Source organism: Mauremys reevesii, linkage group 11 (genome assembly GCF_016161935.1).
Source record: "Mauremys reevesii isolate NIE-2019 linkage group 11, ASM1616193v1, whole genome shotgun sequence".
Classification (NCBI taxonomy): Eukaryota; Metazoa; Chordata; order Testudines; family Geoemydidae; genus Mauremys; species Mauremys reevesii.
In genome coordinates, this window is record NC_052633.1 from 74,051,351 (window position 1) to 74,077,076 (window position 25,726).

The 25,726-nt window shown below is 62.3% G+C and overlaps 1 protein-coding gene across 10 annotated transcripts in view; it reads right to left on the reverse strand.

The window, feature by feature from the left end:
- Positions 1 to 25,726, reverse strand: part of TNS1 (tensin 1) — a 252,557-nt gene that overhangs the window by 100,913 nt on the left and 125,918 nt on the right. For all 10 annotated transcript variants that reach the window (XM_039493617.1, XM_039493616.1, XM_039493614.1 and 7 more), the window contains 9 exons: positions 21,122 to 21,171; positions 19,160 to 19,331; positions 16,538 to 16,588; positions 14,241 to 14,363; positions 12,074 to 12,138; positions 10,112 to 10,195; positions 5,595 to 5,707; positions 4,306 to 4,366; positions 523 to 598 (listed from right to left, as the gene is read on the reverse strand). In XM_039493617.1, coding sequence (XP_039349551.1) covers positions 523 to 598; positions 4,306 to 4,366; positions 5,595 to 5,707; positions 10,112 to 10,195; positions 12,074 to 12,138; positions 14,241 to 14,363; positions 16,538 to 16,588; positions 19,160 to 19,331; positions 21,122 to 21,171 — 795 coding nt within the window. The remainder of the gene's footprint in view (positions 1 to 522; positions 599 to 4,305; positions 4,367 to 5,594; positions 5,708 to 10,111; positions 10,196 to 12,073; positions 12,139 to 14,240; positions 14,364 to 16,537; positions 16,589 to 19,159; positions 19,332 to 21,121; positions 21,172 to 25,726) is intronic.

A 25,726-nucleotide genomic window follows, 5' to 3' on the forward strand; every position in this document is an offset into this window, starting at 1 on the left:
TCCAGCGAGCCCTGGGCACTGCCGGGTCTCAGTCTCGCCGCCCCTCCTTATCCAGCTGCCCTACCAGGAGTGTTTCTCGCCTCTCTTCCCAGTGGTCGCGCACCCTGATATTCGGGTAACTGGCTGGTCTGCAACAGGGCAGACCGGATGGCTCCTGCAGTGACTTCCAGGGCCAGGCAGCGTGGAGATGGCTTTGATGCCATGTGAGCATGTGGCCATTGCAAGGCACCAGTTCACCCCGTTGCACCAAGATGCAAAGCTGGGACCCCTTCCCCATCACCTGCAGAACAGCGGGGTGGGCTCTGGCCGCTCCCCCTAGGGCTCAGCCTCGCACAGGGATTGAGCTGGGGTCTCCCTACCCATGCGGACTATCCTCCACCTTCCCCCATGGGCTGTTTCCTCTCCCCCGGCAGCCCCCTCCTGCCTCTCCCAGGCTATCCCCAGTGGGCCCACCTCCCCCATTGGACGGGAGGTGCAGGGCAGGCTGCTATTAAAGCTCGAACGGCCACGTCGGCCTCTTACCAGGATATCTCCCTTCAGGAGCAGTCCGGGCTCGATGGTGATGCAGATGCTGGTCTGGCTGTCTCCTTGCACGTTGCTGCAGAGAGAGGGACAAGGGCTCCATCAGCCACGGGGCAGGCAATCTCCAGTGGGCTTGGAGAGAAACCCTAGCGAGGCAGGTGCTTTCCCCAGCTCGCCCGAGGCCTGGCTGGAAACGCCATGAGAAAAGGCTCCATCACGTACTTTCTGCTGTTTCCAGCTGCCCCCCAGGCCAGGAAAATGATCACTGTCTTTGTATCCATTTCAGCGGCGCCTGGAGGCGCCACCCAGGATGGGGGGCTGCAGAGATACACAGCCAGGGCCAGTCCCTGCCCCGAAGAGCTCACGGGCGAAATAGGCAGGCGGGGAAATGAGACAGGAACAGACCCCAGGCCCCTGCGGCACCACCCAGTGTGCTCCCTGCTACACCCCACCCCCCCGCCCCCGTCAGGTGCAGCCCAGCTGCTGGGCTCTTCACCCAGAGACGGACCCAGGAGGGGCAGAGAAATTCCCCAAACCAACGGGGACGGTGGGGAAAAAGCCACAGAAACCCCAATGCTGGTTGGGGGCCTGGGGTGAGGACTCGGGGCTTGAATGGGGGGGGCAGAGAGGCGGGGCCTGGTTCACCCAGCTCCTCACAACGGTGGCTGAGAGCAGCAGCTCCTGGCACAGCCGGCTCGGACCAGCAGGAATTTCTCTGGGGTAGTCACTCAGCCCCCATATTCCCAGGGGAATTCCTGCATCCCTGAGCTGGGAATGGGCCTCAAAATCAGCCCAGCTGGGGTTGTTCCCGTGCCCCATCGGCGCGCCAGAATTGCTGACTGTGTCCGCCCAGCCGGCAGGGGGAGCTCACAAGTATCATGCCAGGGACAGCGGTTGTTTTTGTATAGGTCCTACGAGAAACAACTCCTTAGTCTAATGGTTTGAGCAGGATACGGCCCAGGGTACATAGCACCCCACAGCTCTGCCCCTAACTATCTATGGGGCTCTGGGCCAGTCACTTCCACCTCCTTCGTTCAGCAATCTCCTCCCTCGCCCCCCACCAGCCCGCCCAGTGGATGTGATGGCCCATGGGAGTTAATCCAAGTGGTTTCGGCACTCATTGGCCTGGGGGGCTCAGCTTTCATGGGTGAGAGAAACTTGGGGTTTATCAGCAGCTTCCCATAGACAGGCTAGTAAAAGCTGAAAGGTACGACTGGGCCGGTGGTAAATTTCACTGGAGAGGTGGCATGAGGCCAGGTTAGAAACACGCGTGTCCTGTATGGGTAGGTCACATATTAGGGAGAGGGAGGGTGCAGCCAGGCAGGCCTAGGGGACAAGGGACGAAAAGAGACAAGCGTTTGTCTGTGACGGTGTTCGCAGAGGCTGTGTCTACACTGCTTTGCAAACTGGCGTCGGGGGGACCCGGAATTGTGGACTCGGTGGTTCCAACGCCTGCACTGGAGTGTCCACACTGCCTTGTAAAGCTGGATTTACAACTGCTGGCCCCAGGTTTCACTGCCGTGCTAACTCCGCCGGCCTTCGGACGGGTCTGCAGCTGGAGCTGGGGCCACACTGCAAAATGGCAGCAACTGGACCCAAGTCGCAGCCGGACTCACACTCTGACCCACCCCCCTAGCAGGGTCCTAAGACCCAGGTCCTCAGTGCCTGCTGACCCGAGCCAGCCTGACACGGGTGTGGACGGAAGAGGGGCTTGGGTTCAAACCTGAGTGAGAGCCCAGGCTTGGAGCGCAGTGTAGACATACCCAGGGTGTCCACCAGGGCACACCCCCCCCACCCCACCCCACCCCACCGCCTAGCTTCAAATTAGCACATGGAAGCCAGACTGTCCACTCCCCGCTGCACACATCAGCGCTGGGGCCAGGCGGGCGCCGGGCGAGGCAGCTCAATGGGGAGAGGGTCGGAAGGTGGGGCTGGGGGAGCCGGGCTGGGAGCTGACCCCACCTTTGCCCCAGCCTCGATGTGGCGTTGAGTGGCTGGAGGCAGCAGGTGGGTGCCGGTCTATGCTTGCGCTCCCCACCCCCCACCCCACTCCTGCCCAGATCTGCTTTCCTGGGAGGCGGGGAGGGAGATGCCAGGAGGGAGCCCGTTCGCGACACTCCCAGCCCCATTCCTCAGCCCAAGGGGTTGGGAGACGCACAAAGTGCTTTGAGATCCCCAACAAGCACGAATGATGTTACATCCCTGCTTCCCAGCCACTGCCCGTGTCCCAGCACTGCAGCTGCCCTTGCGACCACAGCTCTGGGCTTCCCCTCCCCACCTTACGGGAGGATCCACCAGCGTGCGCCACCGAAGTCCCCCACGGAGCCCCCAGGGCCTTGTGCTGCCTGGCCGCACAGCGGGAACTTCCCCATCTCCCATTCGACTGGGCCTCGCTCGCACTCCCTGGGGCAGGGGCTGCCCGTCACCCGGGCCCTGGAGCCAGCCAGGAAACTTCCCACGAGGTGCTATGGCAAAGGACAAACAAGTGCAGCTCTCCCGGCCGGAGGAGAAAGCACATGCCCCTGCTCTCTGGGCACCAGGGTAAGCGCCAGGCCTGCTAAGGAAGGAAGGGCTCCCCGCCCTCCCAGACAGACGGCTGCCGAGCTGCTCAAATGTCCTGCTGCACTGCCTGATCACATCGGGGAGGGTGGGCGACGAAAAGCCACTACAAAACGATCCTCCGGCAGAGCCCAGCCAGTGGCGTCCCCGCTGCTTCGTGGGGAGAGGGCCCGTGGAGAACTGAACGACGTCTCCAAGCACACCGGAAGGGGAGGGCAGTTTTTAGGTCAGATGCGCTGATCCGCCAGCGCCGCCGGGATCCTTCGGAGCAGGTCAGCCGCGTGTCGGGGGCATGTGTCCGGAGCAGGTCTGGAGCTTCCCAGGGAAGATTTCTCCTGGCCCAGCCTCATGGGTGGCGCATAGTGGAGGCAGGGGGAGGCTAAGCCTCCCCTCACCTCACGCCGCTGTGGGGTGGGAAGGACAATGGCGGATTTGGGACCCCCGGAAAAATCTCCCTCCACCATGGCCCCGGGGCTGCTGTGGTGACACAGAGCTTTTCCGGTCTCGGGGCCACGGGGGGAGGGGTATGGGGTACGGGCTGGGGCGAGGTCTCAGGGGGGAAGGGGTGGAGTGAAGGCAGAACAGGGGCAGGGCCACGGGGCAGGGGCGGAATGGGGTAGGGGCTCCGGCCTCAGAGCTCTCAGCCCATCTGCCCCTGCCCCATAGCTCCGACCGAGGTCTCAGCCCCCTGCCAAGGGGAAGCTTCACCGGCTGCCCATGCCTGGCCCGACCCGGAGCAGTGCAAACTCCACAGCAACTTCGAGTGAGGACAGACGGATGGGAAGGGACAGTCGCCTCCTGCAACGCCCGAGAGCTCAGCCTAGGGTGACCAGATGTCCCGATTTTACAGGGACAGTCCCAATTTTGGGGTCTGTTTCTTATACAGGCTCCTATTACCCCCCCCACCCCCAGCCCCGTCCGATTTTTCACACTTGCCATCTGGTCACCCTGCCTAGTGCTCGGAACAGGCTGGGAACAACGTGCCAGAGGGAACCAGAGTCTGTGTGGCCAACAGGAGTCATAAGCTTGTTTCTACAACGAACTCTCCCCTTCCCTGACAGGACCCTGCCGTGTTTCACACCAGCACCCGAGCTCGTCGCAGTCTGAGGTGCAGAAGGCCCATTGGGTCACCCGGGACCATCTCTGGGACAGGAGACAGTCACGGGCACTGGACGTAAGGGCCTGGAGGGGGAGAGAGGAACCCAAGAGAGGGGTGATATTTACTAGATCCCGGACGTGTACACTGGCTGCATGGCCTGGTAGATCTTCAGGAAGGGCCGGCAACCTACAAGACGCCGATCAGAAATGGAGAGAAGGAGCATTCGTTAGCCAAGGGGATTAGTCAGTGGGAAGGAAAACAAAGAGGGGGTCAGGGGGCTGGGGACCTTTCTGTAGCCTGCCTGCTTCTCGCAGCGCCCTCCCCAGGCCTGGACACGTGGAGGTGGGAGCAGAGAGGCCCCTCTACATTGTCCGCCCTTCCTCCTGGCAGACCTACATGAGACACGGCAGGCGGCCCCGGCCCAGCGGCCAGCCCTTGGGGTCCAGGGTCCCTGGCAACTAGCAGTGAAGAGAACTCAGTGCACCAGCCAGGGGTGCTCCAGCCCCTGCTGATGACAACAGAGGGGAGCCCAGGCAGCTTCCGGGCTGGTGACCCGGAGGATGGTAACCGCCCTGCTTGGCGGCGGTGTGGCGGGGGGCCAGCAAGCCCCCAGAGTTAGGGCCACCGCTGAGTTCCCACAATAAGCCCGACTGTGGCTCCATTCTGGAAGCTGCCAGAAACGGCCACGCAGCAGATCTACGAGCTGTTGGCGCAGACGCTCTGTCTACACTAGGGCTCCCACCACTGCCATCCCCAGCAGAGCTGCACGGTGGGTAGTGACTAGGTGATCGCCCTTCCCGCCACCTGCTCTGGGTGGCGCACCCCAGGGGGCCAGGGCACGGGGCGGGGCTGCTCTCAGGCCCCCCAGACCCCCACCAGGGCAGGCGGAGAGTCCAGGGCTCCCTGGGCAGCTCGTACCATGGCCCGGCTCCAGCTTCTGGCCTTGGGGGGAAGGAGGAGCAGGGGGTGGGGCTTTGGGGCTCCTGCATGTGTCCCGCTTTAGCCTTTGGAAAAGCCGCCACCCTACCTAGCGAGGGGAGAGACACGGCCGAGGCCCAGGCACGTCCTGCTGACGGGGCGTCGAGAGCAGCCACTAATGCCGGGGACAGGGCACTAACGAGACGGGCACATGGTCCTTGGAGGGAACGGACACCCCACCAGAGCAGCCCCTCCAGCCCCCATTGTTAAAGGCACAGAGGCTGCAAACCCGGCCAGCAGGAAGCTGCCCACGGCAGCCCCTGGCTCCCACACAGCAGCTGGTCCCACTTGCATGTACCCAACCTTTCGGAAATGCTGGGGGGTTTACCCACCCCCAGGTCCCCTACCCCTCATGCAGCTTCTGTGCTCCTGGAAAGTCGAGTCGCGTCGGGGGGCCGCAAACAGCCCCCCCGTGCCGGAGCCGGGGGACACTTACCACCTTTGGACTCGAAGTTGGGGATCCCGTGCATGATGACGTGGTGCAGGAACAAGGGCTTGTTGTTCATTTTGATGGTGCCGGACAGCAGGCCGCTGAAGTAATGGACATACCTGGGGCAGAAAGCAGCGTGGGGTCAGGAGGTTAGCGGTGTCTGCGCGTGGCCCGTTCACGCTGCTTTGGTCTCCTCACTGCACCTGCCCCCTAGTCCCTCTGCTCCTTTCCTTCCACCCGGGCACCCCGCTCAGTAGCCCTACCCGTCCGTAACCTAACCCTTCGGCTCAGCTGCCTGCGTTCCAAATGTGCCCCAGAATCCTTTGCTCCAAAGGAGACACCCTGGCAGCTGACGCCATGGGATCCAGGCTGAGACTCGAAGGCGCCGGCTGAGCAGAAATAGGAAGGAGGGTTTCAGGACTGGCTAGAAGGCCCAAGGGGTCTCAAACCTGGGCCTTCAAAGCTGCCAAGCAGCAGACGTCTCCATAACCAGCTCATGTTACACTACCCACAACCCGCTGAGGACACACACCACAGGAAGTCCCACCTCAAGGGCTCTGACAGGCAGCAGCCTCGTGGCTGCTGATTGGCTCCCTGCCCTATATAAATAAACCCAAGGAGCATTCCTGGAAGCGTCCAGACAACAGCGCACCTCTCCTGTAGCTGCCACCGCCATTCCTGCTCGGTTCTTGAACGCCTGGCTTTGACCTCACCTTGATTTGGACGTCACCTCTTAACCCCGACCCTGTAACCTGACTCAGACTCTGATCCGTGGTATCGGCCCCGACCTGGAACTTGCCTGCATCTGTCTTATTCTCAATCCCATTCCTAATGGTTCCTGACATTCTCTTCAGTTTTTGGACTGTCGCGGCAGATTGGGTGGATGTTTTCAGAGAATCATCCACAATGGCGCCAAGATCTTTCTTGAGCAGTTACAACCAATTTAGACCCCATCATTTTGTATGTATCACTGGGATTACGTTTTCCAGTGTTCGTTACTTTACATTTCTCATCACTGACTTTCATCTGCCATTTTCTTGCCCACTCCCACAGTTTGGTGAGATCCCTTTGTAACGCTTCACAGTCAGCTTTGGCCTTCACTATCTTAAGTAGTTTTGTATCGTCTGCAAACTTTGCCACTTCACTGTTTCCCCCTTCTTCCAGTTCGTTTACGAATATGCGCTGTGATTTCGCTCCATACATCTGAAGAAGTGGCGTTTTTTACCCACGAAAGCTTCTGCCCAAATAAATCTGTTAGTCTTTAAGGTGCCACACGGACTCCTCGTTGTTTTTGTGGATACAGACTAACACAGCTACCCCTCTGATAATAAGATAGAAGATATCGTAATGCCACTGTCCAAATCCATGATACACCCGCACCTTGAATGCTGTGTGCAGTTCTGGTCACCCCCAGTCCAGCTGGCCCTCGCGACCTACCCAACACTGACAAAACATAAGGCTGTTGGGACCAGGTGTCCCTACTGAATTCTCCAAAGTGGAACAGCCTGGCCTGAAATGTCTGAGTGGCCAAAGGAGAACTCCTTCTAGGCTGTTAGCAGTTCAAAGCTGGGCCTTAGTCCACTGAACGGGTCATCTCCTCCAAGCCTCCAGTAGGATCCAATCTTGACTTGCCGCGTCAGCGTCACCTGCTGTTGCTGACCTGCGTACGCACAGACCAGCTAGCCGGGGACACGGTGCAGGCTTGCTGGGGTACGTTCTTGTGCCCAGGGAAGCTCGCTGAGCAGAACTCCTTCCCTCACACCCAGCTCACACTAGATATGGCTCAGAGTCCCAAGCGATGTGATAAACCTAACGAGGTCCCGTTCTCACAGTGGTTCCGGGGGCGGGGCCACTCATGACATGGCACAGTAACCCAAACTGGGGAAGAACTGCTCGGCTAAGAGTGCCAGGATGGACAGGCGGAAATCGAGAGAGCGAGAAAACCGTGAAACCCACAAGCTTTCAAACTGCAACGTAAGCTTCCTCCGCGGACCATCTCAGCCCAGATCCTCAAAGATATGTAGGCACCAAACTCCAGTTGCTTTCACCTTATCCCTCGCAGGACGTGGGCCCTCCACCCAAACCCTCAGCCCCAGTGAGCAGCTGGGTGTTCTGGGCGCCCAGGCACTGGCGCCTGCCCTGTGCGGATCCCAAGGTGTTGAGCTGGGGTTGGATTTCTCCCACCAGCCAGACCAATCTGGATTCTGATCCATGTTCACACCTGCCCAGGGGCTGCTCTGGTTTCTAGGCCAGGGTGCGAGGGCATGAGAGCGAGGGAAAGCCCAGGGGCGCAAAGCTGGAGGCAGAGGAGACGGGCTCGAAATCTCCCTCTGGTTCTACGGATCTCCCTGCGGCACCAGGGAAAACCTCCCTCTGGCTGCAATTCAGCAGCTCCAGCGCCTTGAAGGAATGAACTGGGCCAGCGGCCTGGGCAGCGGGAGGCCTCTGGTGCCACCTAGTGGCGCAGAGGGGAATGCACGTTTGATATCGGGGAGTCCTGCAGGCTCCTTCCCCCCAACAGGGAGGCCTGGGTGCAGCACTGCCCCATTCCTCTGACCTGCACCAGCTGGGCCAAGCAGGGGCATCCTTCCCGGAGGGCGGGTGTCACTTCGATACCAGCCAGTTGCCCCAGGCCCAGCCTCCTGGCTCCCTGCGTGGGAGCAGGCCCCGCCCCCGCCTGCTCTCACCTCCTGCCATCGACCAGCCCTCGGAGGCAGGGCTGAATTCCAGCCCTGGCAGGAACTCGCACCCAGGGCCGGGTCCCTTTCAGGACAGGAGGGGGCAGTGCCACTTGGCCTGGGCTTCTGAGCCAGCATGGCCCAGGGTAGTTCGGAGGGCAGTTCCCTCAGGGGTTGTTCCATAATTGTCCACTGGGGGCTGCCTTGCACCATCCTCTGCAGCACCCGGCTCCAGGCCCCGTCCCAGACGACCGGGCAGCGCCTGGCCCTGCTTGGTTCAAGGCAGAAGCCACTGGGTACTGGGGCGGGTGGCAGCACTGGCCCCGTGGCTTTAACCGGCCCGTGTAATCTGATGGGCAGCCGGCTCCTCTATTGAAGCACTCGTGGCACGCCCGGGAAGTGGAAGTCGCAGGGCCCTTACCGCGTCCCCGATCGCACCGGCCGGATGTTGGCAGGAACAATGCCAGGGGCCGACCTGACAGGGCGCGGCCCAGGAAACCCCAGGCCAGCCGCAGCCGCTGACAGAGCTCAACTCCCGCTTGGTAGACGGGGCCCGATCCCGAGCCAGTGCAAACGGGGCCCGTGCAAAGGGGGGGGTCACTCGAACTGCTGCCTCAGCCCCTGTGTCCCTTTATATGGATAATGCCCTGCAGACAACTTGATACGCGAACGTGCCCCATACCCAGAGCTGGACAACGCCCGGCAGCACAAATCCTGCTTGGGGAAAGGAAGCATTTTCCTGCGTTTACTCGGCTCAGTGGAGGCCGGTTTGCAGCCCGTCAAGCCGGCCTGGTGCAGGTCACTAAGAGCCGTGGGCTCGATTTGCAGCGCAAGGCAAATCCCCTTCCCTGGGAGGCACCTTCAGTTCCCAACAGCCCGGAGGGGTCCTGGCCTGGCAGCTCGCGCACTGCGCTGCAGCCACCCGCTGTCTGTGTGTCTGTGCCGTGGGTGGGGCGTTCATTCACCCAGGTTCCTCTGGGTTGGAGACTCAGCTGAGCGAATCCCGAACTCGGCTCCGCACCACTCATCTGCCCAGGCTTCGGGCAGAGCAAGGGGCACGCGGAGGGCGCGTGGCAGGCCAGGCTGGTCGTCCCCAAGCCCGTGTCAGGAGAGTTTCCCCTGGGCACCGCGGCTGCGGGAACGCAAAACCCCACCCTGAGATCCTGGCTGAGTGCAGGAGCCAGGGTACAAACCAAGGGCCAGCCCCTCCTCCCAGCCCCCCACGCCCCCTGCCTCAGCTCCTCGCTCTCGTTTGGGGTCTGGATATTCCCTTTAAAGCAAGGACAGAGCTGACCCAGAACCTCAAACCCAGCCCGCCAGGCAGGGGGGATCCAGCCCCTGAGGCCAAGCCCCTGCCTGTGGTCGGGGTCCGGAGCAGATTCAGAGCCAGAAGGGGCCCAGTTTCTGGATCTAGGCCAGGCAGCCTGCCCCTGCTTCCCAGCCCTCTAACCTGCAGCGGGGGGCCAGAGAGGGCCTCTCCCCCTCCCAACTCGATGCACCCCACACCAGGCACACCGAGTCCTGCCACCGGGGGCACCGTCTCCCACCCGAATCCATGGCCCCCACACACCATGTCCGGGCACCACATGCCCGATCAGACACCGGCTCAGTCGCCACCTTTATTTCCATCGCCAAAGGCCCAAGCAAACCGCCCAGGGGCCCGGCTAGTGCTCCCAGCTCTGGCCGCTAGGGTGCCCAGACAGCAAGTGTGAAAAATCAGGACTGGGAGTGGGGGGTAATAGGAGCCTATATAAGAAAAAGACCCCAAACCAGGACTGTCCCTATAAAATGGGGACGTCTGGTCACCCTACTGGCCGCGGGGGAGGGAGGAGCCGCAGGACTCACCTCTTCTGTGAGGGCTGCCCGACCGGCAGCACCTTGTCCTCGTAGAACCTCTTCATGGCAAACCTGTCGAGGGCCTGGTCCGCGCTGCGGGGGGAAGGGGCACGCGGTCAGAGGGGCGGGGCGGGCTCCGGGCGGCAGCGAGGCCGAGGGCACGGCCCCGACACGTTTATAAACAGCAGGTGCCGGAGGGCCCACTGGGGCCATTTCGAGGCCCTTCGGGTTTGATCTGAGCCAGTAGAGGTCCCTCAGGGCTTGTTTGGGGGTCAGCGGTGACGTGCATTGGCAGGGCCACACGGAGCTGCTCTGGGTCCCAGCTGGGGGGCCTGGGCAGAGCTGTGCTGGCACCAAGGATGGGACTTGAATAGCAGGGGCTGCAGGTAGGGATTGAGTTAGCATCAGCAGAGCTGTGTGGGGGGAGCCCAGGGCTGGGACAGCAGGGGGCTGTGGGTCGGGAGTGAGGGGCACTGGCAGAGCTGGGGGAGCCCAGGGCTGGGCTAGCAGGGGCTGTGGGTCGGGAGTGAGAGGCACTGGCAGAGCTGGGGGGGAGCCCAGGGCTGGGCTAGCAGGGGCTGTGGGTCGGGAGTGAGGGGCACCGGCAGAGCTGGTGGGGGGGGACGGACCCCAGGGTGGGGATAGCAGGGGCTGTGGGTTGGGAGTGAGGGGCACCAGCAGAGCTGGGGGGCAGGGCTGGGCTAGCAAGGGCTGTGGGTCGGGAGTGAGGGGCACCGGCAGAGCTGGGGGGGGTGCCCAGGGTGGGGATAGCAGGGGGCTGCAGGTCGGGAGTGAGAGGCACCGACAGAGCTGGTGGGAGGGGGAGCCCAGGGTGGGGATAGCAGGGGGCTGCGGGTCGGGAGTGAGGGGCACCGGCAGAGCTGTGGGGGAGCCCAGGGCGGGGATAGCAGGGGGCTGCGGGTCGGGAGTGAGGGGCACCGGCAGAGCTGTGGGGGAGCCCAGGGTGGGGATAGCAGGGGCTGCGGGTCAGGAGTGAGGGGCCCCAGCAGAGCTGGGGGAGACTGCAGGGCAGGTCAGGACTGAGGGGTACCCCTGGCCTGGACGAGCAGGGGGTGCGGTGGGTCAGGGCTGAGGTGCCCTGGCAGCGTCATGGAGGGAAGGGGGGTGTTTGCCCAGAGTGCCTCTCCCCGTCCCAGCCAGCCCCACCCTTCGCCTGCCCTGGCTCCAGAGCTCACCCCCCACACGCGCTGCCCGGGTCCCGGCTGCTGTCTCCACAGGGACGCACCGGAGACCCCGGCTCGGGGAGGCAGCTCCAACTGCCCCCGGATTTACAGACACAAACCGGAGCCGGTTGGATCGACAGACCTGGAATGGCCACTGCAGCCCCCTCTAGGCCCAGCCCACGATGCCCAGCCCCAGGAACCCTGCAGGCTGCAGTCCTGCAGCATCCCCCGACCCCCCGCATTCTGCCGTCAGCCCCTGGCACCTTTCCCTGCTGCCAAGCAGGGCGCTGGGATGGCTGGGGGAGTGGGACCCTCCTCTCCTCTCACCGGGCTGGGTTGGGTTTGCTAGTCTGGAGGCCAAGGGTCCTGTATCCCATTTGCAGCCCCCTACCTATCCTGCCCCCCAGGAGGTGGTCTCCTCTTCTCCCTCCTCGGCTGCCCCGTCCGCTGCCCTCGCAGGCGGCTGGTTCGGGCGGACGATCCCCCCGGGCCGGGCCAGGGAGATGCCAGGAGCCGAGAAGCTGCCAAAGGTCCCCCCCCCAGGAGGAAGAGGGGGGGGCACCAGTGCCCAGACCCCAGCCCAGAAGGGGGGGCTGGGCCGGGCCAAAGGCCCCATCACCGCTGCTGGGAAGGGGGAGGACGCTGAGGAGAAGCGGCGCCCTCCTGAACCAGGCTCCGAAAGGCGGGGCCCGGGCTGGTTATCCCCACGGGGGCACTAAGGCTTTGGGGAGAGGGTCCGGAGGAGACGCCTGGGGTGCCCCCCCCCCGCACGCCAGGCTCCTCTCACCTGGCTGAAATGTTGCTGTAGTGCATGTAGGCGGCCACCACGACTCCCATCCGGCCTCGGTTTCCCTGCGAGAGACCAGAACAAAGAGGGGGGTTGGGCATCCCAGGGGGCATCCAGAGACATCCCAGAGTCTGCCAGCCAGCGGCAGGTCCTTCGCGCAGGGCCTGGTTTGACGCTCACTGAATGCAAAGACTCCCCTTGATTTCAACAGACTTTAGAGTGGGCCCGGAGTGCTGCACTGCTGGCACAGTAACCAGCCGCCACGATCCACCCCAGAGGTGGCTGCATTTCAGCAGCCAGCAAAACGTTCACAATATTTCCAGCCTGGAGCGCCCAGAGCGATGCGCCAGGGAAGGGAGGCGCTAGAGGAATCGGAGGCATCGGTGCTGGGATCTCGGATTTGGCCAGCCTGATGAATAACACCCTGCAGAAGCTTTGTACAGGGGTGGGATTGTTGTGCCTGGATTTGCGTTCCTGATTCTGTATCACGCACACGGAGCGTGTTGTCATGCCTGACTGCCTGCGTGTTCCCCCACTCCCGTATCTTCTAGACCAGAGGTGACGAGTGGGGGGCCGGGCACGTAGGGTTGCACGTCCCCACCCCGGATTGCTCGGTCACATGGGCTGCGCCTGAGGCAGGAGGAACAGCCGGGAGGGGTGGCTGCTTTCCGGGAGGGGGGCGCTGCCGGGCGGGGGGGCGACTCAAACTGCTCCGGGGTTGTGCCGTCCCCCCGCCCCCCACTACCAGGAGGCACGGGCTGTCTCTGGGACCCACTAACGTGTGTGGTCAAGTTAACCTCACGAGTGGCTAAACCGTGCCAGGGGCCACTCTCGGCCGCCGGTGACCACGTCGCCCTCCAGAGGCTGCAGCCTGTGGTGCACGTTTGCTCTTAGAGGGGAGGTTCTCGGGAGCCCTCTCCAGCACGAGTCGCGTAGGTTCTGCCTGTGACTGCGGTGGCTTTATCGAGGCCCTCAGCTGGCCCGGACAAGCGAGACTGCAGGGTCAGGCCCACGGGATCGGGCCTTGAGCACTAGAGGAGATGCTGTTCCTGCCGGCCAAGCCGATGCTTCGGGGTCGCTACATCTGTCCCGGCTGCAAGGCAGGTCAGAGCGAGGGTCTTTGCCGGGGGGGCGGGGGCTGGACACAAGGACAAACGTGACCCTTTCGAGGCTCCAGAGATGGAGAGCACAGATCCTGGGCTAGAAGGGGCTGGTCTGGGTGAACTCCCTTGGGGTGGCTGGAAGGTGAAACGAGCCCACGGCTGTGCGTTTACATCACCCGCTAGGGATGGATTCGCCTTTGACTGCTGGCAAAAGGACCTGTTCGTCCTCCTGATTTGAGGGACCTGGGAAATCTGCTCCAGGGCCCAGGAAAAGCCAGGCCCGCACACGATCCTTCTTCACTTGCTGGGCCTATCCATTGTCTCTGGGTGCTGTTAAACAGCTGCCACGTCCCACCCCAGAGGTGGCTGCATTTCAGCGGCGGGTGAAAAGTTGTGGGTTAAATTTCTCTTTCTGTAACATCTCATCTGTTCCTTTTTCCTCCCAAAGCACCTTGCCAGCTCTAGACGTACAGCACCACTGAACTGCAGCCACCTCTGGGGTGGGTCAAAGGCAACCAGCACACACACAAGGGGGTGGGGTAGGATCTGACACAGGAGGTGACCGTGGCAGGGTCTGACCCCAAGGACCCAGGGAACCCAGGAGTTTCAAGCTCGTTGCCCTGGGCAGTGACTCAGACATACGCTGAGCACAAATCTGATCCCGCCGGGAGGACCGGGCTCTGTTCAGCTGGAGCTGGGAATGCCGACGGGGATGACACGTGGGATCCCGACTCAGTCTCTGCTGGCGCTGAAGGCCGGGTGGGGCTTCCCAGGGGGGCACGGGGCTGGCCGTGGCACTCTTTCCTTTGAGTCTGTGATGTTAACGGGCCACGGACCTGCCCCTGCGCCCCATCTCTCCCCAGTTCAGCCCTCCCGGGAAGTGTTCCAGGCGCTCCCCATCTCCCCCGGGCCCTGCTCCCCCTCCCAGCTGCTCTCCCATGTGTCCCTGTGCCCTGCCCCCCGAGACAGCATCCCCCTGCGTCTCTCCCCCCGCCGGGAGCGGGGCCGCCCAGCCCAGGCCATTGGCGAACAGGCCCTGCCCCCCGGGGGGCGCTCTCGCTCACCTTGTTGTGGAGCACGACCACGTTGTGGGGCTCGGCGGTCAGCCACGTGTCCATGGCCTTGCAGATGCTGCAGATCTTCTCCAGGGCAGGCGTGTGCAGGTCGGGCCACCCGAAATCCAGCACCTGGGATGGGCAGAGACGGGGGGAGGAGGAGGCTGGAGGAGATGAAGGCTCCCCCTCTGGGGCTTTTGGTTACCGGTTGCCGTAGATGCCCAGGGCTCCTCATGCCAGCCTGGCCTCACGGGTGCTGCTGCCCGCCGGGTAACCTGTCCGGGCGGGACCCAGCGTGTGCAGACCCACTCAGGCGGCCGCTGGTTGGGAGATGCAGGAGACTCCCTTCCAGGGGCAGAGCAGGTCTTTGCCTTGAGGTATCTCCACGGGGGGGCCTTGCCCACAGCTGGCACCCAGCAGGAAGGGGAGGGCGCCGTGCCAGCTGCCCAGGGCCCTGGGCTAAACTGGTGTGATGCCATCAAGCCCCATGGCAAAGCCCCGCCCGGCTGCACTGGCTGGCCTCACCCGCCCCCCAGCCTGAGGGGAGGGGCACACGTGGGACGGCGACGGAGGGAGGGCATGAAGCCAGACCTGGGGGGAGGAGGGGTGGGTTGTGTGGTACCTGGGTGGGAAGGGGTTAATTGCGCCCAGTGCCAGCCTGGCCTGCATCCCTGCTTTGCACAGGCATGGCACCCTGGGAGGGGCCGTGTGGCACCCTGGGAGGGGCCGTGTGCCCCCTGACTGATTGGCAGCGCCAGGGGCAGGGGCTGGAGCCACCCACAAACCCGGGGCCCCACCCTGCCAGCTCCCGCAAGGCGGGGGGCAGGGTCTCCCCCGAGGGCAGGGCTGGGGGGCCCTGCCTCCCGTTTGGCCCAGCGGGTAGGCCCGTTGGTAAGGGAGCACGGCCCAGGCCTTGGCTGCCCGCTCAGACTGACCACAGAGGCAGCCAATCTGAGGCAGCCATCCGGCAATCCGCTGCCGACAGCCGCCTCCGGATCTGGCCCACTGAGGCAGGAGGTGAAAGGGGCCGCAGCCCACCCCCGAGCCCCGGCCCACCCGACTTTCCCCTCCTCCTTGGTGCTGCCCAGCTGCAGAGACCCAGGCGACTCCTGGCTGGGCTGGTTTCCCTGCTGCCCGGAGACGACCCCTAGGCCCATCCGTTCCCACTGCCCTGGCGCTATCGACCTGCTATCGACTGCTCCCGCCAGCGCCTGGCACACCGATGGGGCGTGCGGCGTGCCAGCTGTGTCTGCAGGACCGGCGCTGGGGGGCAGGCGGGAAGATCCCGGCGCGTGCCTGGCTCCCAGTCCTTGCACAGCCCGTGCGGCTGCCAGAGACAGCAGGAGCAGCATGGGATTCGCGGACAAAGAAAACACATCCACGGGGCTCAGGAACACTCAGCCAGTGGGGGATCCAAGGGGCTGGCAGCAGCCCCGTCCCGACACGGACGCTCTCGCAGCTGGCGGGTCCTCCGGCGAGTCCCCTTTCCCCACTAGCAGCCCCCGACGCACCCTGGGGTGCTGGAGTCCAGGCCTCACTCTGATCCCAGCCAGAGTCGCTCCACCAGCTTCCAAAGACTCGCTGGGATCAGGGCCGGGCTCGGCTGGGGAGTCACAAGATGCCTCCCCAGAGCCGAGAGACCCCGGAGAACTGCGCCCGCGAGGCTGCAGGCCGAGAGGAGCCCGGCTCGCACGGTGCTGCCAGGAGAGGCCGTTCCTCGTCAGCGGGTCTGACCGGCGTCGGGATTCCCTGGCACTTCTGTAGCCCCCGTCACGCCCGCGGGGGCACCAGTGACCTGGGGTTCGTCACTGCAGAGATTTTCATTTAGCCAGGCCCCCCCCTCGGTTCTGGGGCTGGGGGAGGGGGAAGGGAGCTCTCTGGGCACCAAAGAGGGGCAGGCCTCACCCCCCCACCCCCGCCAGGGCCTCCCCTGCCTTGGGGGACCCCCTGTGGGGCTCAGAGGGCTGCTCCATTTCCATGTCCCTTGGCCTCCCCTCCGGGGCTGTCCGGGACGGGGCTCTGGTGACGTGGCCATTGGGCGCTGGGCAGGGACCTGCCAAACTCATTGCTTCTGGGTGGGAACACTCCTGCCTCGTGACCTGTGCCCCCGGGGGGCACAACAGCGTGCCAGGCGGCACACCCAGCCCCCGCAGGGCTCGGTGCCCCGCCGCAGGCGAGAGCGAAACACCCAGGATCCTTCCCCCCCCAACCCCCCCGCCCGACTCCCGCTCTCCTCCTGGGGCAGAGACCTCCCCTCCCCCAGCCCCCAATGGCGCCCAGAGCACCCCCACGCCGGGCGCCCTTACCCTGCCGTGCAGCTTGCTGATGTCGTGTCTGCGCTCGGACAGGTTGAAAAGCTTCGGAGAGAAGGAGAGAAAAGGGTCAGAAGACGAGAAACGGTGGAGCAGGGACGGCCCCAGCCCCAGCCCCAGCCCCTGCCCCTGCCCCAGCCCCAGCCCCTAACCCTGCCCCAGCCCCAGCGACAGCCCCAGGGACGGCGCCCCCCGGCCACACCGCACAGCCCCAGACCCAGCCCCGGTCCCAGCGCCCCCCGGCCACACTGCACAGACCCAGACCCAGCGCCCCCCGGCCACACCGCACAGACCCAGCCCCAGCGCCCCCCAGCCACACCGCACAGACCCAGCCCCAGCGCCCCCCAGCCACACCGCACAGCCCCGCCCTGGACATTCGGCAGGGTCTAAGGGAGGAAGGATGGAGTCACAGCAGCGAGATCTTGCAGCCCTTGGTTCAGAGCAGGGCGGGATAATGCAAGGCCAGAAGGCAGGCAGGGAGCTGGGCCCTGATGCAGCGGAGAAGGGGCAACTAGTGGGGATTTTGTTGGTGCCCCGGGACACTCAAGAGACCCGCGCTGCCCCCCTGAACTAGCAGCACTGAGCTGCTCCAGCCCAGCACGGTACCTCCCCAGGTGTCTGGGCTGGGAGCAAGACCCCGCCCCCATATCACTGCAACCTCCCGGACACAACTCTCCCCTCCAGCCCCCTCGTCCTGCCTGTAGCCAGGGGGGGACCCCGGGGCTGGGCCTGACCCGCAGCGGGGAGCAGCGCCTGCACACCGCAGAGCCATCGCCACCGCCCCCCTGGAGCTCAGCAAAGCGGCTGCCAGCGTTCTGGCTGCCTGGCCCGGGGCGTCACTGTGACCGGGTGCACAGAGCTCCAGGGGAACCTCTGCTCCTGCGTCAGAGAGGAGGTGGGGACCGCTGCCCAGCTCCAGGGTCTCTCTGGTGGACAGGGCTGTCGCAGTCAATGCACGACCCTGAGTGACTGCCGCAAGGACGACCGCGCAGCTGGATGGCTGGGTGCACGCCACAACCGGCGTGACCCAGGGGATCGGATTAGATCTGGGGCGTCAACCAGAGCTCAGACTAGAGCCTCGGGTCACAAACAGGTGATGTGACAACCCCGCCCTTCCCCCTGCCAAAATGGGAGGCACGTCCCAGCTGGACGGGAGCAGGATCCCTCTATGAGAGAAGGCAGAGACCCCCTGGACTGGATGATCAGAACGCTCCGTTTTCACAATGGAAAGAGGCAAACAGCGGGGTCCCCCGAGGATCTGTACTGGGACCTGTGCTGCTCCACATACTCACAAACGATCTGGAAAAGGGGGCCAAGAGTGAGGTGGCAAAGTTGGCAGATGATACGAAATTACTCAGGACAGTTAAGTCCAAAGCAGATTGTGAAGAGTTACAAACGGATTTCATGAAACTGGGTGACTGGGCAAGAAAATGGCAGATGAAATTCAGCGTTGATAAATGCAAAGTAATGCACATTGGAAAGCATCATCCCAGCTATACATACAAAATAATGGGGTCTAAATTAGCTGTTACCACTCAAGAGAGAGATCTGGGAGTCACTGTGGAGAGTTCTCTGAAAACATCCACTCAATGTGCAGCGGCCGTCAAAAAAGCGAACAATGTTAGGAACCATTAGAAAGGGATAGATAAGAAGATAGAAAATATCAGAATGTCACTATCTAAATCCGTGGTACACCCACGCAGTTCTGGTTGCCCCATCTCAAAAAAGATACATTCAAATTGGAAAAGGTAGGATTTGGAAGGGCAACAAAAATGATTAGGGGGATGGAACAGCTTCCGTATGAGGAGAGATTAAAAAGACTAGGCCTGTCCATCTTAGAAAAGAGACAACTTAGGGGGGATATGGTAGCAGTCTATAAAATCATGACTGGTGTGGAGACAGTGACTAGGGAAGTGTCATTTACCCCTTCACATAACACAAGAACCAGGGATCACCTGATGAAATTAATAGGCAGCAGGTTTAAAACAATCATAAGGAAGTATTTCTTCACACAACGCACAGACAACCTGTGGAACTCCTTGCCAGGGGATGTTGTGAAGGCCAAAAACATAACTGGGTTCAAAAAAGAATGAGATAAGTTCACGGAGGATGGGTCCATCAATGGCTATTAGCCAAGATGATCAGAGACACAACCCCATGGTCTGGGTGTCCCTAAACCTCTGACTGTCAGACACGGGGACTGGATGACAGGGGATGGGTCACTCGCTAATTGCCCTGTTCTGTTCCCTCCCTCTGAAGCACCTGGCACTGGCTACTGTCAGAGACAGGATCCTGGCTAGATGGGCCGTTGGTCTGATGCAGAATGGCCGTTCTTATATTCTTAATGGACCCTCGTGACCATGAATGTATCGATCTCGGAATCTGGGCATCCATTTCACACCCTCCTGAGATTCCCGAGTCCCCGTCTGATGCTGGAACATGGTGCCAGGACCTCCCCCACGCTGCAAGGAGGTGGACGGCTTGGCAACCCCAGGAATTCAGGATCCCAGCCCCTACAGTGTCCTCTCCCACAGTCAGTTCCACACCCTGCCCGACACGCCTCCCCAGCCCTCCAGCCGGCCACCCGCCGATGGGGAGCGGGGCGGTATCTCTTACCAGGTAGTTATCTCCATGCTTGGACCTGAGCATCTGGGCCACCTCCTTGAGGTTGCTGCGGAAGTTCTGCTCCTCGGCCGAGCTGGGGTAGGAGACGGCGATGATCCGCTCGGTGATGTACACCAGGTCCAGCTCGCAGGTGTCCTCCATGGTCTGGGCCACACTCGTGCTCCTGGGCCAACAAGAAGGAGCCAGCTCAGGGCCCAGCAGGGCGCTACGGGCCTGCGGGGCGAAGGTCTAGAGATCTGGAACCCGAACAAGGTGGCGTTCCCGCAGCACCCTCCTTCGCCCGCCGACTGCAAAGCGGGTAGGGCATTAAGACCCGTGCGCTAATTATCATCATCCCTGATCCACGGATGGGCTGGGCAAGGTACGGACACGGGGAGGTCGAGTGGCTGGAGCGAGGGAGGACACGTCAGGACTCCCATGGCAGCTCTAGCCAGGGAGTTTAGGTGTGGGGGTGCCCACCCCCTACTCTGGACACCAGCTATGCTGGCGCAGAGACGGGACCAACTGCCATGCCAGCCTCTGCCCCCAGCCGCGTGCTCTCGGTGCCGCTGGTGGCGCTGAGTGCAGCGGTCCAAATGGCCACTGACCACAGCAGGAAGCGGCAGAGCCAGCCCGGCTCCTGGAAACCGCGTCCAGAGCCAACCCTCCCAACCCCCCAGCCCGGCACTCGCCGGTAGGTAGCGGTGGGCGGCCTACAAGGCCCCACGGGTGAGGAGATCCTTCCTGTGCTGACCCAGGCCCTGCCTTGTCCAGACCATCCCCATCTCCAAGCACCATTCGTTACATTCTCCCATTGTTGCCTCTTGGCAACCAGATCCGTATCTCCGGGAGCTTATCTCGGTTACACAAAATATTCAATGAAGCCCAAGAGAAGCCTGGCGGGAACGCGCTCAACGGGCCTCTCTCTCTCCTGGCATCCAGCCACGGACCAAGCAAACAGGCTGTCGGGTCCTAGATAAGCCTGAGGGAGACAGTTGCCAAGGCAGCCCACACCCGCCTAGGGGAGCGATGCTCTGCCCTGCAAGGATGCAGAGGTGCCCCCCGCAAAGGGTACACAGCGTTTCTAAGCTGGGGGTGAGGGTTGGAGACCACAGGCGTCCCATGGAGACAGAGGAGATGAAAAAAGGGGCACCTGAGGTATGGGTGAGCCCACAAGGACCCCAGAAACGGGCCCCACCCTGCCCGGCGCTGAGCATCCCTCCTTCCCGCTGCCTTCACTGGAAGCTGAAGGAGCTCCGCGCACTACAGGACAGGGGCTGAAGTACACAGCGGAGAGACGCCAAGATGGTGATCGGCCTGGAGCATTCGAAGGAAGGGGGCGAGGGCTGGGCTTAGTCTTGGCGGGGAAAAGGGGGAAATTCTGGTCCTCCTCCCGCAGCTCAGTCCCGCAGGAACCATTCGGAGGGGAGAGCGCCCCCTGTTGGGATATCCCCCCAGGCAGCACAGCGCCCCCTAGCACCGCGTGAGAGCTCTGGTTAATCGGAGGAGCAATCCGCGAATGAACCACCAGCACAAGGGGAAGAAATTCTTCACTTGTTTACACAGCGTTACCCTGCGCTGGCACCGGGTTATAACCTCAGACTTCGGGCTTCCATTCTCCTTCCTTAGAGGTGTTTGAGGCCCGGCTTGACAAAGCCCTGGCTGGGGTGATTTAGTTGGGGATTGGTCCTGCTTTGAGCAGGGGGTTGGACTAGATACCTCTTGAGGTCCCTTCCAACCCTGAGATTCTATGATACTGCCACGGTCACAAACCACAGCACCAGACATGGGCAGGAGGAGGCCGAGTGCCAGATTCTGTTTTTAAACACGAGACTGAGTTGATCGAACAGTAACAAGCCCTGTCCACACTGATCTCGCGCTGCTGGGGAGGGAATGAGGCCAGGGCGACTCTCCTCGCCGGGGAAGAAGTCTCTGCCCAGGGCATGGCGGTGGGGGCGATCCCAGGGGTTGTACCTGGAAGGTCTGCGTCGCGGCTGGGCACTTTTGGAGGATTTTGTGGATTCCTAAAGAAAAGGGAGAGAAGAGCAAAGTTACCATCGTGGGGGTTCATCGGAGAGTGAAACAAACAGCAGCACAGGGAACCGTGTCTCTGGCCACACAGATCTCAGAGCTAACACCTGCTCCCCCGCCCAGCAAATCACTAGCAGACGGGCTAGTTGGGGCTTGGACATTTCGGAGGTTTTGCCTTTTTGGCCAATTTAGGGCGGGAAACCATTTCAAAGTCTCCAAAATGTACCCAGGTCAGGAAAACCTGTCCTCTATCAGCCCTTCCCTGGACTCTGTACACTTCACCTCTGCTCCTCCACCTTCCCTCCCATCCTATAAAGCACCCCACCCCTCCCCAAACTCCTGATCCCTCTCCTACCCCTCCTCAGCACAGCTGCAACCCCCTCCCACCCCCTAGCCACACAGCACCCACAGCCAGCCTGGGAGCGCGTCCCTTGCTCCTGCTGCAAATCATAGAATCCTAGACTATCAGGGTTGGACGGGACCTCAGGAGGTATCTAGTCCAACCCCCTGCTCAAAACAGGGCCAATCCCCAACTAAATCAGCCCAGCCAGGGCTTTGTCAAGCCTGATCTTAAAAACCTCTAAGGAAGGAGATTCCACCACCTCCCTAGGGAACCCATTCCAGCGCTTCACCACCCTCCTAGTGAAAAAGTTTTTCCTAATATCCAACCTAGACCTCCCCACCTGCAACTTGAGACCATTACTCCTTGTTCTGTCATCTGCTACCACTGAGAACAGCCAAGCTCCATCCTCTTTGGAACCCCCCTTGCAGGTAGTTGGAAGCAGCTATCAAATCCCCCCTCACTCTTCTCTTCTGCAGACTAAATAACCCCAGTCCCCTCAGCCTCTCCTCATAAGTCAACTGCCCCAGCCCCCTAATCATTTTCATTGCCCTCTGCTGGACTCTCTCCAATTTGTCCACATCCCTTCTGTAGTGGGGTGCCCAAGACTGGACACAGGACTCCAGATGTGGCCTCACTGGTGCCGAATAGAGGGGAATGATCACGTCCCTCGATCTGCCGGCAACGCTCCTACTAATGCAGCCCAATATGCCGTTAGCCTTCTTGGCAACAAATCTACTCCAGCCAAGCTGCGTCCTGTCTGCTGGTCAGCGCTGAGATGGGCCACGTGGAGAGCAGAGATCGCTGAGCCTTTCCGGCCATGGGACCTTGCTCTCGCACATCCTTTCCCCAGGTCATCGCTATGGGAAACCCACTCATGCTAGCGCCTCCTGCAGGCCAACAACCCACCTCCGCAGCCATTTGCAGGTGCCTTGTATCTAAGATCCAGCCGGCTTCCGAAGGGTTACGTCCATCTCTCAGTGCCCTGTAGCTATTGTAGGCCAGACGAGAGGAAGGGGCGTTGAAAACCTCCCCTCTTTTTTTCCTGATATATTTCCAGGTGAAACTCACATGGATCAATGAATGTCATGAGTTTCTCGTCTCAGCCACGCCAGTTGCACAGAACGGTGTGTGCTCCAAGCCCCTGTGCTGGCCATCTGGAGTTCAGCCCAGCACCTCTGTACCGGACGGGGGGCTAGTGTCCACTGAGCAGAGGCCAGGTCTGTACCACCAGCAGGACACGTTTGCTACCTAACAAGCAAGGCTGCGTGAGCAGCCAGCGTTTGCCTTGGCTTGGCCGTCAGAGGAAATGTTTGAGTTCTCAAGGCAGGAAGCGTCTATTTACACACGATCCCCAGTCTCATGAATCCCATCCGCAGCCTGTTTGTTGGGTGACTTCATGACCTCAGCTGAAAAACACAGTGGGGTTTCCAAACCCCCCTCCGCGCGTTCACACCTCATTTGTTTTAGGATCTCCAGCCATCAGCAACGAGTCGTTTAAATGCTCATCTCACTCGAGGAGTAAAATCTGACCTCACGGAGGGCCCCACAACCCTGCGCAAACCACAGACCAGTTCCTTGGCTGGCTCCTTCTCGGAGCGATGCCGGTGGACACAGCTGAGGCTCCGGCCCTAGAGAGCCAAGAGTCGCTACACCCCCTGCGGAAATGCAGCTGCGGCTGGGGTGGAGTGTGGCAGCGGTTTAAAACAATGCCCGGCACACAACGGCTTAGGACATGAAACGACGAAGGATCCTGTACCAGGGTGAAACTGCAGGAGGAGTTTGGGATCCTGCCACCACATTAGTTCAGTACTGACTCCGAGAGAAGAGCGCCACCTACTGGGAGTCCCCGAGAGGACACACAGTGGGAAGCCCTTGGTAGGTCTGGCCAAGGAGCCAACCTATACCGCACACTGGAGAGGCCCGGCTTTAGGACCTACCTAGGACAATTTTTAGGGTGGGGGTTCCTGCTTGGCTGCACACACGCACACCCTGCTGGGACATTTTCGGGAGGATCAGCCCCTTTAAAGGCACCCCTTAGCCACCCCACATCCCCAGAGCCACCGCACTGGAAAATATCATCCCGAACGAGAGCAAAGGAGACCCGGCCTGCACGCTGCACATCACCTTTGCAATGGCTTGATCAGCTGTCACTGAGGGAGGCCTCATTCCCCCCCAGGGGCTGTACGCGGAGGGGGGCCTGGGGGAGTTTCCGGAGGACTGTGTTTGGCCGAAGACGTCAAGGGCAGTTTTACCGTGGGCTTCAGGGGCAGCAGGTAGGGCAATGCTGAACATCACGGCCGCGACCGCCTTCCTCGGCCCCCGTTTGCGGGAAAGTTCCCTTGCAAGGTGAGCCGGATCGGTCAAGCCCTCAGTGGTCTCCCTGGGAGCCATTTCTGCTCCCGATCCTTCTGTCCAAGCACCCGCCGCGAGTGACAGCCGAGAGCGCCACCTTTCTCCGCGAGAAATGCCTTTTCAATGCAGAGCGACCGCCGGGGCGACGCTCGCTAGTCCTGAGCCCGCAGCGCCACGCGCCCAAGGAGTTTGCGTCCATTCTTATTAATAGTCTGTGGCTCCCGACAGCTCAGCCTCTGGGAGCTCCCTGCAGAGAAAACGCCACTCGCCCGGCTTCCTCCCAGTCCAAACTCACTCCCTCCGGCTGTGTCTACACTGCAGCTGGCTGGGAGCCGCCCAGGCTGGTCCGGGCTCGGGTGGCTAGCCCGAGGCTCTGCCAGAGCCGTTACCTCCACACCGCTAGCTCAAATCCCGCTAGCACGGGTCGGCCGGCTGCTGGCTGCAGCGCGGACGGGATCCAAGCAGTGCATGGCCATCAGGCGGACACTGCCGGGACGCTGGGATTCCACCAGGCGACGGCCTGCCTGAATCCCGCAGTGAATCCAGAAGGGGGCTGGGCACGGACCCGGATTTCGGCACGGCCTCCTGCAGAGCATCAGGGGGCCGGGCAGCCGCCGGGCTGTCCTACCTCCCACACACCCGCCTCGCTCCCCCTCGCCGACCTCCACACGGCAAAGAAAAACCTGCAGCACCAAGACTCAGGTTCCGTCGGCATCGCGGCTTTGTCTTCGCAGTGTGGGCGTCCCCTTCGAGGCTTCAGAGGGCGACCCCCGGCGGGATCCAGCCCAAAGACAGACAGACAACGCGAGCAACAACACGCTTCCTGAAGCAGAGAGGCACCGGACTGCAGGCTTCCTGGGTGCCTGGAGCCGCAACTGGCCTTTGCCCTCCTGCCCCAGGGTGTCCGCAGGGCAGCAGGGGTCAGCATATCGGGTGCGATAGGACACACAAAACCCCCTGCACCAGGGAATCACCCTCACACCGAGATCCTCACCTACGCCACCCAGCAGCATGTGCACGTCGCTCCCCTGGCGCATCTCAGCCCCGGCTGCTCCCAGCTGGCCTGAGGGCATCCCGGGAGCCCGAGCAGGAATCAGCGAGGGGCACAAACAGACCCAGGAGCCGGGGGCGCCAGTCTGCTGTGCTAACCGCTGGGGCTAGAACCGACGTGCCTCTGAGATCGGGCCAGGCTGGGCGCCTTCGCAGGGCCCACTCTGTACCCCTCCCTGAAGGAAATGAGACCGGACACCCCCCGGGAAATCTCTCGCGCTGATTCACTTACCTGGCCCCCGCCAGGGCCTGTCAGAGCGTCGCCCGCTGCATCACCCTCCTACGCCGCCTTTCCCCACTGGGGAGGCGACAAGCCCATTTCTAACCCCACCCCGGGGTGCGTGAACCCCAGGGCAAAGCCGAGCAGCGTGGCCACGCGGCGCCTCTCTCCCCTCCCACCTCCACCTCGACGCCTTCACCCCTCGGCCCACGGATTTACCTTGGACCAGGTGAAGCTCCTGCTAATCCACCTCCAAGGCATGGCCGCTCCTGTGCCCCGAGCCCTTGGCAAGCAACCCGCCCCCCGGGGCAGTTACGCCGAGCTGCAGCCCACGGCACAGCTGGGTCACGGCGGGAGGGTTACTGGAGGGGCACGAGGATGGCACAGGCTCCACGCTCGGTCATTCTGCCTTTAGATCTGAGCTCCACCGTCCTCTCCACTCTGCGGCGCGGCAGGCTCACCACAAGCGCGCGCCTGGTCCGGGAGCCGCCCCCGCCCCACTCCTCCCGCCCGGGGGGAGAATCAGGCAGCTATCAGCTGATAGCAATAAGAACAGGCCAGGCTAATGTTATTAAGGGCTCCT